Source organism: Pantherophis guttatus, chromosome 10 (genome assembly GCF_059756535.1).
Source record: "Pantherophis guttatus breed Tessera chromosome 10, ASM5975653v1, whole genome shotgun sequence".
In the NCBI taxonomy this organism is placed as follows: Eukaryota; Metazoa; Chordata; class Lepidosauria; order Squamata; family Colubridae; genus Pantherophis; species Pantherophis guttatus.
The window spans coordinates 2034894-2047881 of NC_142072.1; the positions used below are offsets into that span (position 1 = coordinate 2034894).

A 12988-nucleotide genomic window follows, 5' to 3' on the forward strand; every position below is an offset into this window, starting at 1 on the left:
CCTTCTTGCAAAAATCCTCTTTTTTTTAACAGCAGTGATTCTTCAGCTCAGCAGCTTTAAACATTAACATAGATTAACAGAGTTGGAAGGGACCTTGGAGGTCATCTAGTCCAACCCACAGCCCAAGCAGGAGACTCTACACCAGTGTTTCTCAACCTTGGAAGCTGGGGATTCTGGGAGTTGAGGTCCACCCATCTTCAAGCTTCCAAGGTTGAGAAACACTGCTCTACACCCTCCCCAACAAATGGGCAGTCCAACCTAAGTGGACTTCAACTCCCAGAATTCCCCAGCCAGCCATGCGGCCAGATTGGCCCCTGCTACATTTTGCTATTCTTCTTTGCAAAGTTCGCATCCGGTTGTCTCCGTCTTTTAAGAGTCCACTTGCCATTTGTTTCGCCTGTGAAATTCTGCTTTACAGATTTATTTTTAAAAAAATCTTTCCTCAACCTTGGTGGCAACCTAGAGCCTTGGTGGCGCAGCAGACTAAAGTGCTGTTAGTAGCACCAGCTGTCTGCAATTACTGCAAGATCGAATCTCACCAGGCTCAAGGTTGACTCAGCCTTCCATTCTTCCGAGGGAGGTAAAATGAGGACCCGGATTGTGGGGGCAATAAGCTGACTTTGAATAAAAAAGAACACCGCATGGGGGGGTGAAAGCCCTACTAAGCAGGTATATACAAAAAGTATGAAGGCTATTGCTTAACGTATTGTAAGCCGCCCTGAGTCTCCGGAGAAGGGCGGCATATATAAATCGAACTATAAATAATTTATTAGCCTTAATTTTCCCAAACATCGGAATTCCAGCAGATCGCAGAGCGGTGACATAGTTCCATTTCCTTCACCAAATCATCCCTGGGGGCTTAGGAAATTTGGACAACCCACAAAAAAAAGAGACAACTTTTATTGGGGTTTTTTTTCCCCCCACCAAAATGAAACCCGAGGGGCTTAAATCAACCCACAAAATAACAGGAAGGCAGACAGGAATGCGTTGTTAAGGTCCCGCAGTGGAAAAACAAGTTATACCACACGAGATCACAGGAAAAGAGGGATGTTGGTTTGAAAAACACACAAAAGCTTTGTGTAAGTACACAACAGAAAAGCTTGCACGGCAAGAAAAGGACTAAGGCAAGGGGTGTGAAACTCTTGGCAACTTTTAAAAGGACTTCTACTTCCGGAATTCTGCAGCCAGAAACTTTTTAAGATGTTGTGGACTTCAATTCCCAGAATTCCTCAGCCAGCTGTGCTGAGTCCTGGGAGTTGAAGTCCGCAAGTCTTAAAAGTTGCCAAGGTTGGACACACCTAGGCTAAGATCAAAAAGTTCCTGATGTGCTAGCTTTATTTGCGAGGTGTTTCCAACAGGAAATGCTCAGAAACGGCATCCTGTTCTATTACCACAGGCTCCTCTGTGTTTAAATAGCCAAATTCAAGAGTTCTTTCAATTTTGAAAGAAAGGAGTGTGCACCACACAGTGATTTCCTGTGCGATTTTTTTTTAATCCTGATTTTTTTTAAAAAGCCCCTCTTATCTCAGAACAAGAAAGACAAAGGGGTGGGTGGTGGGAGATCTAGGACCCCTTTGCCCACTCCAGGAGATCAAGCATTGGGCCTTTCCACCGACGACTTCAAGCCATGCTTGGTTTCAGAAGACAATCAGGACCAAGCAGGCAGCCAACTTTTGGCTGTGCCCAACCACTCTTCCGAAGAATGAAAGAAACCCACCCTTCCCCAAATCTTTATTTGCTCTTTTAAGACACCCCATCCCGTCCCAGTGGCAGGAAAGCCAATCCTGGATCTTCTCGCTCAACCATGTTGGCCTGGACGGTTCCCACCAGCGGGAGACAGCCACGCGCCAAGCAGCCTTCGTGGTAGATCCACTTCCAGAGCTCCAAGGAGAACCCACCAACCTCCTGGCCCATCTTCCTCAGCCTGGCAATCCTCTCTGGATCTTGGACCACGGCCATCCCCTCCCGAAAAACCAGTTCCATCGTTTTCATCCTAGCCACGTCCACGTCTGGTAGAACCAAGGAGACCTTCGAAGGTTGGGTGAACCTCCGTCCGCCTTAAAGTCCCAGGTATTCCGCCAAGAACGCAGCCAGGATCTTACTCAGGTTCTCAACGGTAGGGGGGTCCAGGTTGGCTTCGGTGTCCTCCGGGGTGTGCCAGACCCTGGGGAACGGGGTGGCGATGAGGTGGAGGACTGGGACGCCTGTCATAAATACACAAAACAGACACAAACACACGGTTGCTTTCGTGGTGCGGAGACAATAACTTGGTCCTTAACACCAATAAGACCAAGGAGCTTAGGGTGGACTATAGAAGGAACAGATCAGACATCCAGCCCTTGCTTATCAATGGAGACTGAGTGGAGCAAGTGGACAGTTTTAAGTTTCTGGGTGTTATCATGAAAGAGGAGCTGATCTGGGGGGGCTCACATTGCAGCACTGGTCAAAAGGGCCCAGCAGAGATTATACTGGGCCTGGCCTAATTTTCTCCCTCTTTTATAAAAGATTTTTCATTTTTAAATATCTTTTAGTATTTTATATATTCAAATTTTAAAATTGGTTTTAAATAGTTTGGGGTTTTAATTTGTCTGGGCCAAAACTATTTAATTTGATTTTAATTCTACTTTTAAATTTTGTATGTATGTGTTTTATTGTTTGGCTGTGCACCGCCCTGAGTCCTTCGGGAGTAGGGCGGTATAGAAATCAAATCAAATAAATAAATAAAATAAATAAATACGACCCGAGACTTCTCAGGAAACAACAAATGAAGGAAAAACTGCTGGTGACCTTCTACCGCTGCACCATAGAGAGTATTTTAACTTATTGCACCTGTGTATGGTTTGCCAATTGCATGGTGGCAGATAGGAAAACTCTCCAGAGGGTCAACGACATTGCCCGGAGGATCATTGCTTGCCCCCTCCCCTCCTTGGAAGAGCTTTAGAGCTCCCGCTGCCTTAAGAAAGTTCAAAACCTCCTTAAAGATCCATCTCATCCTGGGCACCCCCCCTTTTTTTTTTTTTTTTTTTTGAACTATTACCATTTGGCAGATGGTACAGGATAATAATAATAAGGACAAATAGGCTGAAAAACAGCTTCTATCCCAGGGCAGTAACTATATTGAATTCTACTGAACAGTGCAATATTAATGCAATATCAGGGATTTTCAATTCAATTGTATAGAATGCGAAGGATGTGCGTTTGTGTTATTTTTTTATGTATAATGTACATTGAAGATGGCATTTAATTTCATTGTACAAGGGGTAATGACAATAAAGTAAACTAACTTAACTATCCACAGCTACCTTCGCCAAGGCTTGATTTGAAGAAGGTTTAAGAGACTTCTATTATCATTGCAATCTATTTGTCAGTGTTGAACTCAGGGTGGGAAAACACTGTGTGTTTTTTTGGTTTTTGGCCTTTTAATCCATACCTTTTTCCCCCCTGTATACAGGTAGTCTTTGACTTAGGACCACAATCGAGCCCAAAAGTTCTGTTGTTAAGTGAGACAGTTGTTCAGTGAGCTTTCTCCCTTTTTGCAACCTTTCTCGCCACAGGGGTGAAGGGAACGACTGCAGCTGATAAGTTAAGTCACCCAGTTGTTAAGTGAATCTGGCTTCCCCATTGACGTCGCAAAAGGGGACCCCAGGACGTTGCAACCGTCATAAACAGGAACCAGTTGCCAAGTGTCTGAATTTGGATCACGGGACACTGGGGATGCTGCCAAAGTGGTAACTCTGAAAAACGGCAATAAGTCCATTTTTTCAGTGCATTCCAGTTGTGACTTTGAACGTCACTAAGTGAACTGTTGCAAGCCGAGAGCTACTAGCAATATTTTTGTCTAGTTTTGTTTTGCCTTCGGATTTTGTGTTTTAACTTTTTGAATAAAATAAAATAAAATAATTACCAAAGAAGAAGGAGACGAGAGAAAGGGGCCGGGTGGGAGAATGAGGGGCGGGGGTGTCAAAGAGGGAGGGGGGAACATACCTTTCCTGAGGAAGGGTGCATGGTCATCTTCGACAGAGCCGTAGATGGACTCTCTGTGGAAATACAGCTGTTCCCGGGAATGGGATTGGAGCAGTCCAAGGCGGTGCAGCCGTTTTTCTACAGAATGCAAAGCAGGGATTAGCCAGGGGGGCATCCTTGCACCCGTGTCTGCTTGCCTATAGGGGGTATTCTGGCCATAGAGCTAGGACTGCATGCCTGCAAATTTCAGCACAAACTATTTACAATCACAATTGGGACCTGAGTTGCAAAGCGAAGGGGTTGTTAAAGGAATCGTGCGTGATTTTTTAGGCCTGTTTTGGCCACGTTGTTAAACGAATTACTGCAACCGTTAACTGAATCGTGCGGTTGTTAAGCAAATCTGACTCCCATCCCCACTGACTTTGCTGGTTGCAAATGGCGATCACATGACCCCCAGGATCCCTGCCGCTATGGTAAAATGCCAAGCAACCCAAATTCTGACCCCATGGCCATGCAGATCCTGCGACGGTTGTAAGTGCGAGGACTGATTGTCAGTCACTTTTTTTCCGGGTTGTTTTAATTTCAAACATGTTGCTAAGCAAAGGATCGTAAATCGAGAACTGCCTATCACTGAGAGGTAGATGCATGAGGAGTCCCTGCTGTTCTCTCGCTTGCAAATTGCATTCTCCCACCGCTCCGATGGTGCTTCCTAGCCTGGTAACGAAACTCCTGCATATTCCTGATGTTCAGAATTCCTATAAATTTCTGCTAACTCGGTTTCTGGATCTTACCGATGCTGATAAGCCTCTCGAACCAACCGGATGTTGCAAGGAAGTGGTTCTGAAAAGATGGCTGGGGGGCGCCCAGCAGATCCAGCAAAACAAAGAGAGACTGCAAGGAAAAAACAAACAAACAGAAGTAGTTGATTTTCTTCTTTTAGCGCTGTGTTTCTCAACCTCAGCAACGTTAAGATGGGTGGACTTCAACTCCCAGAATTCCCCAGCCAGCATAGTTTATGATGGATGGATTTCAAGCCTCGGACTTCCTCAGCCAGCATGCTTTAAGGTGGGTAGACTCCAGTTCCCAGAATTCCCCAATCAGTGTGCTTTAGGGTGGGTGGACTTCAACTCCCAGAATTCCCCAGCTAGCATAATTTATGATGGGCAGACATCAATTCCCAGAATTCCCCAGTCAGCATGCTTTAAGTTGGGTGGACTTCAACTCCCAGAATTCCCCAGTCAGCATGCTTTAAGGTGGGTGGGCTTCAGTTCCCAGAATACCCAACCAGCATGCTTTAAAGTGAGTAGACTTCAACTCCCAGAATTCCCCAGAAAGCTTGCTTTAAAGTGGGAAAGATTCCAACTCCCAGAATTCCCCAGTATCACGCTTTAAGCTGGATGGATTTCAATTCCCAGAATTCCCCAGAAAGCTTGCTTTAAGATGGGTGAACTTCAACTCCCAGAATTCCCCAGTCTGCATGCCAACCAGATTGCACTAGAGCAGTGTTTCTCAACCTTGGAAGGTTGAAGATGGGTGGACTTCAACTCCCAGAATTCCCCAGCCAGCAGCGCTGCTGGCTGGGGGATTCTGGGAGTTGAAGTCCACCCATCTTCAAGCTACCAAGGTTGAGAAACAATGCACTAGAGGGAACTGGCTGAAGCTCCAGTCATGTCCCCTGCGTGATGATGTCATCCCGCCCAGATGACCAAGACTTCACCTGCCTGATGACATCATCATGGCTTCCGCTTCTGACTTATGTCCGAATTAGCCACTCCCGGAAAGAGACTCACTATCGCCTGGAGGTGAGTGATGCCCTGGAGATGGGGGGTCCTGCCCATGTGCTCAGCTAAGTGACGGGCCCCATAGAGGGAATCTGTCTCACTCCACTCGCGGAAAGCTTCCTCCCCATCGAAGAAGAGCAGCTGCAGGGTTATTTTCGAAGCCTGAAACCACAAAGAGGAAGGGAGGGGGTTAGGTTGTGCGTTGTGGCCACAAAGTCACAAAAGGGATACCGGGGAGGGAGGATCACAGCCATTTAAGTCAGTGTTTCTCTCAACCTTGGCAACTTTTAAGACCTGTGGACTTCAACTCCCAGAATTCCCCAGCCAGCACGTCAACCAGATTGTACTAGAACGGTGTTTCTCAACCTTGGAAGCTTGAAGATGGGTGGACTTCAACTCCCAGAATTCCCCAGCCAGCAGCGCTGGCTGGGGGATTCTGGGAGTTGAAGTCCACCCATCTTCAAGCTTCCAAGGTTGAGAAACACCGTTCTAGAAGGAACTGGTCCAAGCCGCAATGATGTCACCTGCTTGATGACATCATCCCGCCCAGGTCACAGCTGGCTAGGGAATTCTGGGAGTTGAAGTCCGCAGATCTTAAAGTGTCCCCCGGTTGGGAATGTATTCATCTTAAATCCATCTCTTATATTCCTAATATCCGTGGAAAATATTTTGCAGGTAGTTTTCTCAGGAACTGCAATTTATTCTTTTGCCAAATTTCTCTGGCCCAATTCCAAAATTCCTTTTTTTTTTTTTTACGTGCAAATTCAAAATAAACATTGGCGGGTTACGGAAGCCTTTCGTATTTGCGGGTGGTGGGAACCACCTTTCCGATACTTTGGAAAAAATAAATGCATTTATTTCTGCATTTAAAAGCCCAAACAGGTGGGAAGGATGACGGTGGCGTTTTTGCCAGCTCTGTTAGTCTCTACTCTCTCCTCCCGACACTTTAAGCTTCCCAGCTTCCCACCTGGACCGTCTCACCTGCTCTTTGGCCTTCAGAAGCCGGTTGTCCAGCGCCGTTGCCAACTCCAGCAGGATGGAGCAGGGCACGGCCGAATCGGTGGCCCCCACGAAAACCCGTCCGTGCCTGTCTCGGGGGAAGTATTTGGAGTCGTAGTGACAGGCGAAGACCAGCCGCCAGGTGGCCGCGGGGTCAAGCGTGGCCACCACGTTGGCAAAGCCAACCACGCCATGTGGCGTCTGGTCCTCAAAAGCATCTAATTCCACCTGCCAAGAAGCCTTCAGTGCTTTTAGCTGTTCCATGATGAACTGAAGAGAAATCAGAAAAACGAAGCGTGAGGAGCAGCTACCGTATTTTTCGGAGTATAAGACGCACCGGAGTATAAGCTGCACCTACCTTTTTTGGTGAGGAAACAAAGAAAAAGAAATCTCCCTCTGCCTGTGTCTCTGAGCAATTCTGCCTCCTTGCAGCAAACAGCCTGCTTTACTTTCAGTTTCGTTTTCAGCACAGCTTGATTAGCACAAGGGGGAAAAAAAATCTGCTCCAGCAATTTTCTTGCCTGCAGCAGAGCCCTGCACAAAACAGCTGAGAGCAAATCAAGTGAGAGTTGGGAGGCTGATCCAATCAACTTGTGCAAATTAGGCTGTGCTGAAGCTGAAAGGAGCTGTTTTTTCTTGCTGTTTGCTTGTAAGGAGGTAAGTGCTGCAAGGCAGAGGCCAAAGGGTGGAGGCCAGTGGGTGGGCGGGGCTACATTCAGTGTATAAGATGCACCTAAATTTTCAACCCCCTTTGGGGGGAAAAAAGGTCCTTCTTATACTCCGAAAAATATGGTAAGTTGCCTGGGCAAGTTTCTAGCCCTTTCTGAGTGATTTACGACCACAACTGAACCCAAAATTTATGCAGGTAAGCCAGAGAGTTATTCAGTGAGTTCAGCTACGATGGTCGTAAGTGTGAAAAATGGCCATAAGTTGTCTTTTTTTCATTGCTGTTGTAACTTCGAATGGTCACTAAATGAACTATTGTATGTCGAGGATTACCTGAGGCCTCTGGACAGATGAAATGTGGTATGTTTAAATCCTGAATAAATAAATTATTGAGCAGGACGCTCATCCGTGTCTGTCTCAGGATCTGGCCAAAGTGGCGGATATTCATACACGCAACAAAATTTCAAGGCCCGAATCCAGCTGCAAAATGTCACCGTGGGTACAAACTCACCTGCCGGATCCTGACGTTGCCAGGGCTGCCTGAATACCTCTCCACCAGCATGGGCTGCAGGTAAGTCTTCCAAAGGCGTTGCAAATCCAGCTGGGAGGTCAGTTGCTTTAACTGGCTGCTGGAGAAACTTCGGGGTTTATGGACCAGCTGTTGGAAAGAGGCCACTGTTTATTTATTTATGCATCGCTTATGGCAGTGTTTCTCAACCTTGGAAGCTTGAAGATGGGTGGACTTCAACTCCCAGAATCCCCCAGCCAGCGCTGCTGGCTGGGGGATTCTGGGAGTTGAAGTCCACCCATCTTCAAACTTCCAAGGTTGAGAAACACTGGCTTATGGGAATATGTGATGCATAAAGGAGCCTTGGTGGAGCAGCGGACTAAAGTGCTGTTAAGTAGCACTTAGCTGCCAGCTGCCTGCAATTACTGCAAGTTCGAATCTCACCAGGCTCAAGATTGACTCAGCTTTCCATCCTTCCGAGGGAGGTAAAATGAGGACCTGGATTGTGGGAGCAATAAACTGACTTTGTATAAAAAAGAACACTGCTTGGTGGGGGGGGGGGGAGAGCAAAAGCAGGTACATACAAAAGGCTATTGCTTAATGCATTGTAAGCCGCCCTGAGTCTCCGGAGAAGGGCGGCATATAAATCGAACCAATAAATAAATAAATATTTCAGAGCAGCTGTATGGGCTTTGTATTCCTCCAAAGGCAACCTTGGCAACTGGAAGATGGATGGACTCCAACTCCCAGAATTCGCCTGCCAACATGTTATTGTACTGGAAAATTTGTGGACTTCAATTCCCAGAATTCCCCAGCCGGGTAGATTAGAACTCCCAGAATTCCCCAATTCGCCGGCAATGCTAGTGAACTGTAAAGATATCAGGGCCTCCTTCACTGGCCCATTTGACTTTTCACTGCTTTTTTTGGGGAGGGCAACGGTCCTCGGGTGCCCGGTTTGACTTTATTTTATTTATTATTTATTTTTATTTTCCAATTTCTATACCGCCCTTCTCCCTGAGGACTCAGGGTGGTGTACAGCCAGAATTAAAAACATGCAATACAAATATTAAAAACAATTAAAATATATATAAATTTAATCGGCATTGTTGATTACTGCCTTTTCTTTGGTGCCATGAAGGGCTAAAGTTTAAAAACCTGCCTCGGAAGGCCTCGTGGGTGAAGCGATGGCCGGGGACGTTGGGCACCATCCTTGGGCTGTGCTTAAAGCACCGGGGGGGGGGGGCCTAATCCATCCCCGATGGGGGGGGTCTCCAGTGGTGGGATTCAGCCGGTTCGCACCCCTTCGGGAGAACCGGTTGTTAACTTTCTGAGCAGTTTGGTGAACTGGTTGTTGGAAAAAATCATTGGGGCAGAGAACCGGTTGTTAAATTACTTGAATCCCACCACTGGGGGTGGGTCTCCCACTTCTTCTAACTTGCTGGGGGCTCCAGCAAGTGGTGGGATTCAAGAAGTGGGAGACCCCCCATCTTTGGGCCGGTCCTTTTCGGAGGCAGAGGAGCCCACCGACCACCCCTCGGCTGCCCTCCTGCAGGGTCTCCCCCCGGGGTCCCCCTCCCCACTCCTGGGGGCAAAGCAGCCACGATGTCAGCCTAGGCAGCCCGAAGCCCACCGGCTGAGATCCGGTCCTGGCTTGCCGGTCCCTTTTTTTCCCCTCCCTTTGCATTAAGAGACACGGAAGCCCATCTTCCTCTGCCTGGCTGCGCCTTATGGGAGGTGGTTTTTTTTTTTAATTTGATTTATATGCCGCCCTTCTCCGGAGACTCAGGGCGGCTTACAGTGCGTTAAGCAATAGCCTTCATTCTTTTGTATATTTTTTTATACAAAGTCAGCTTCTTTCTTTCTTTCTTTCTTTCTTTCTTTCTTTCTTTCTTTCTTTCTTTCTTTCTTTTCCTTTTTTTTTTAAATTAGATTTATATGCCGCCCTTCTCCGGAGACTCAGGGCGGCTTACAGTGCGTTAAGCAATAGCCTTCATCCTTTTGTATATTTTTTTATACAAAGTCAGCTTCTTTCTTTCTTTCTTTCTTTCTTTCTTTTCCTTTTTTTTTTTAATTTGATTTATATGCCGCCCTTCTCTGGAGACTCAAGGCGGCTTACAATGCGTTAAGCAATAGCCTTCATCCTTTTGTATATTTATACAAAGTCAGCTTCTTTCTTTCTTTCTTTCTTTCTTTCTTTCTTTCTTTCTTTCTTTCTTTTCCTTTTTTTTTTTAATTAGATTTATATGCTGCCCTTCTCCGGAGACTCAGGGCGGCTTACAGTGCGTTAAGCAATAGCCTTCATCCTTTTGTATATTTTTTTATACAAAGTCAGCTTCTTTCTTTCTTTCTTTCTTTCTTTCTTTTCCTTTTTTTTTTTAATTTGATTTATATGCCGCCCTTCTCCGGAGACTCAGGGCGGCTTACAATGCGTTAAGCAATAGCCTTCATCCTTTTGTATATTTATACAATGTCAGCTTATTGCCCCCACAAACCGGGTCCTCATTTCACCTACCTTAGAAAGGATGGAAGGCTGAGTCAACCTTGAGCCTTGGAGAGATTCGAACCTGCAGTAATTGCAGGCAGCTGAATGTTAATAACAGGGGGCCTTAGACCGCTGTGCTACCGAGGGGTGGTCGGGGCTTGGCCGGAGGGGCCTTCAGCCGGGCCAGGACCCCCGGGACCCCCAGCCCTGCCCGCCTCGCCTCGCCTACCTGGCTGCCCGGCTCCGCTGGCGGCGCGGCTCCCGGCTGGCCGCTCCAGAGGACGCAGAGCCCCAGCGCGCAGCTCGCCGCCGCCACCAGCAGCCCCAGCGGGAGCGCCCAACGCCGCAGGAACCGCCGCACCGGCCGCTGCTGGGAGAGACCCCCGAGCCCCCCCGGGAGAGCCCCGCCCCGCCCCCGCGCCCCCCCACGCGCCCCCCGCCGCATGGCCCCCGCCGGGAATGGGCAGGAGGGGGGGGGCTCCCGGCAGGGGGTAACTCGCGTGGCCCCGCCCCCGCCGCGCTGGGCCAATCCGAGGCGGCGACGGGAAGGGGCGGGCCTCTGAGCACCGCCCCCTTCCTGGTTAAGGACACGTGGGCAGAGTCGGCGGATTCGGACGGGCGGGAGGGAGGGAGGGAGGAAGGAAAGAAAAGAGGGAGGGAGGGAGGAAGGAAGGAAAAGGGAGGGAGAGAGGAGGAAGGAAAGAAAAGAGGGAGGGAGGGAGGGAGGAAGAAGGGAGGGAGAGGAGGAAGGAAAGAAAAGAGGGAGGGAGGGAGGGAGGGAGGAAGAACGGAGGGAGGGAGGGAGGAAAGAAAAGAGGGAGGGAGGAAGGAGGGAGGGAGGGAGGAAAGAAAAGAGGGAGGGAGGGAGGAAGGAGGGAGGGAGGGAGGAAAGAAAAGAGGGAGGGAGGGAGGGAGGAAGAAGGGAGGGAGGGAGGAAAGAAAAGAGGGAGGGAGGAAGGGAGGGAGGGAGGGAGGAAAGAAGGGAAGAACGAACGAAAAAAGAATGGGAGGGAGAGAGGAAGAAGGGAGGAAGGAGAGGGAGGGGAAGGAAAGAAAAGAGGGAGGGAGGGAGGAAGGAAGGGAGGGAGGGAGGGAGGAAAAAAGAATGGGAGGGAGGGAGAGAGGAAGAAGGGAGGAAGGAGAGGGAGGGGAAGGAAAGAAAAGAGGGAGGGAGGGAGGAAAGAAGGGAGGAAGGAGGAAAGAATGGAGGGAGGAAAGAACGAAGGAAAAAAGAATGGGAGAAAGGAAGGAAGAAGGGAGAGAGGGAGGGAAGAAAGCAGGAAGGAAGGGGAGGGAGGGAGGAGGAAGGAAAGAAAAGAGGGAGGGGGGAAGGAAGGGAGGGAGGGAGGAAAGGGAGGAAGGATGGAGGGAGGGAAGAACAAAGGAAAAAAGAAGGGAGGGAGGAAGGAAGGAAGGAGAGGGAGGGAAAGGAAGGGAGGAAAGAGAGGGAGGGAGGGAGGAAAGAGAGGGAGGCAGGAAGGAAGGATGGAAGGAAAAGGGAGGGAGGGAGGAAAGAAGGGAGGGGAGGGAGGGAGGAAAAGAGGGAGGGAGGGAGGAAGAATGGATGGAGGGAAGAACGAAGGAAACAAGAATGGGAGGAAGAAGGGAGGAAAAGAGGGAGGGAGGGAAGAAGGCAGGCAGGAAGGAAGGAGAGGGAGGGAAGGAAGGAATAGGCACCTTGACTGTAATCCCAAAACAGCTGGAGCACCATTTGAACCCCAGGGGCCTTGACAAATTCACAGTCCAGTCAATTGCAAAAGGCAGCTCCTTTTGTTCGAAAGAGCTTACATACGTCCTGTGCTGATCCCTCTAACATCGTCAGACATCCACCTCTGCCCATCCCAGATCCTTGGAAGGACTTGAAAAATGGATAAAAATGCCAAACCCAGTCTGAAGATCTGGCTGGCTGTGCGACCAACAACAACAATAATAATAAATACTTTAAAAAAAGGTGAGAGTTCTTTGAATTCCAGCAAGCACAGAAAGAAGTTTTCAAAATCCTCCTTTGCAAAAAAAAATGACAATTTATCTTCCTTTGGGAATGACTGGTTTCAGTTAATTTTTTTTTTGGAAAAAAAAGGAGTGAAAAAAACAGTCTTTGAGTTACGTAAGCCCTGTGTTGTGTAAACATGGAAGCCACACCGTTTTTTCCCCATATGTTACATCCACAATTATAACCTAAACAGTTGTACGTAGTAAATAGCCTTGCAATCTTGCAAATATGGGTTTTCCGGGTATAAAAACTGGAGCTTTCTTGAAGTGCAACCCCTTGCATAGCTAGCTTAGTTGCGATCTCCACCATCTTGGATGCTTTTCCAAAGTTTCCCACAAACCACGTTCAGGGAATGTGGAAACCAAAATCCAACTATGCTGGATGCACAGGGATTGTCGGAACCCACGTGGCTGCTAGGCCACTGGAGGTGTTCAAGAAGAGATTGGACGGCCGCTCGTCTGGAATGCGATAGGGCCCTGCAGGGGTGGGTGCTACTTACCTTTACTACCGGTTCGCAACGGGAGCTCCTGCGCATGCACAGATCATCCGTGATGACGTCCGGGTGGGTGGGCGGAGTCTCCCACCGCTTTTACTAC

At 48.4% G+C, this 12988-nt stretch overlaps 1 protein-coding gene across 1 annotated transcript; it reads right to left on the reverse strand.

Moving 5' to 3' along the window:
* Nucleotides 1-884: 884 nt before the first annotated feature.
* Nucleotides 885-10902, reverse strand: QPCTL (glutaminyl-peptide cyclotransferase like). The gene is made up of 7 exons (XM_060693784.2): nucleotides 10629-10902; nucleotides 7921-8067; nucleotides 6726-7013; nucleotides 5754-5906; nucleotides 4755-4854; nucleotides 3985-4101; nucleotides 885-2204 (listed from the first exon to the last, which is right to left on the reverse strand). The coding sequence occupies exons 1-7, from the start codon at nucleotides 10842-10844 to the stop codon at nucleotides 2059-2061; spliced, it is 1167 nt and encodes a 388-aa protein (XP_060549767.2). The 5' UTR covers nucleotides 10845-10902; the 3' UTR covers nucleotides 885-2058.
* Between the last annotated feature and the right edge of the window lie 2086 nt (nucleotides 10903-12988).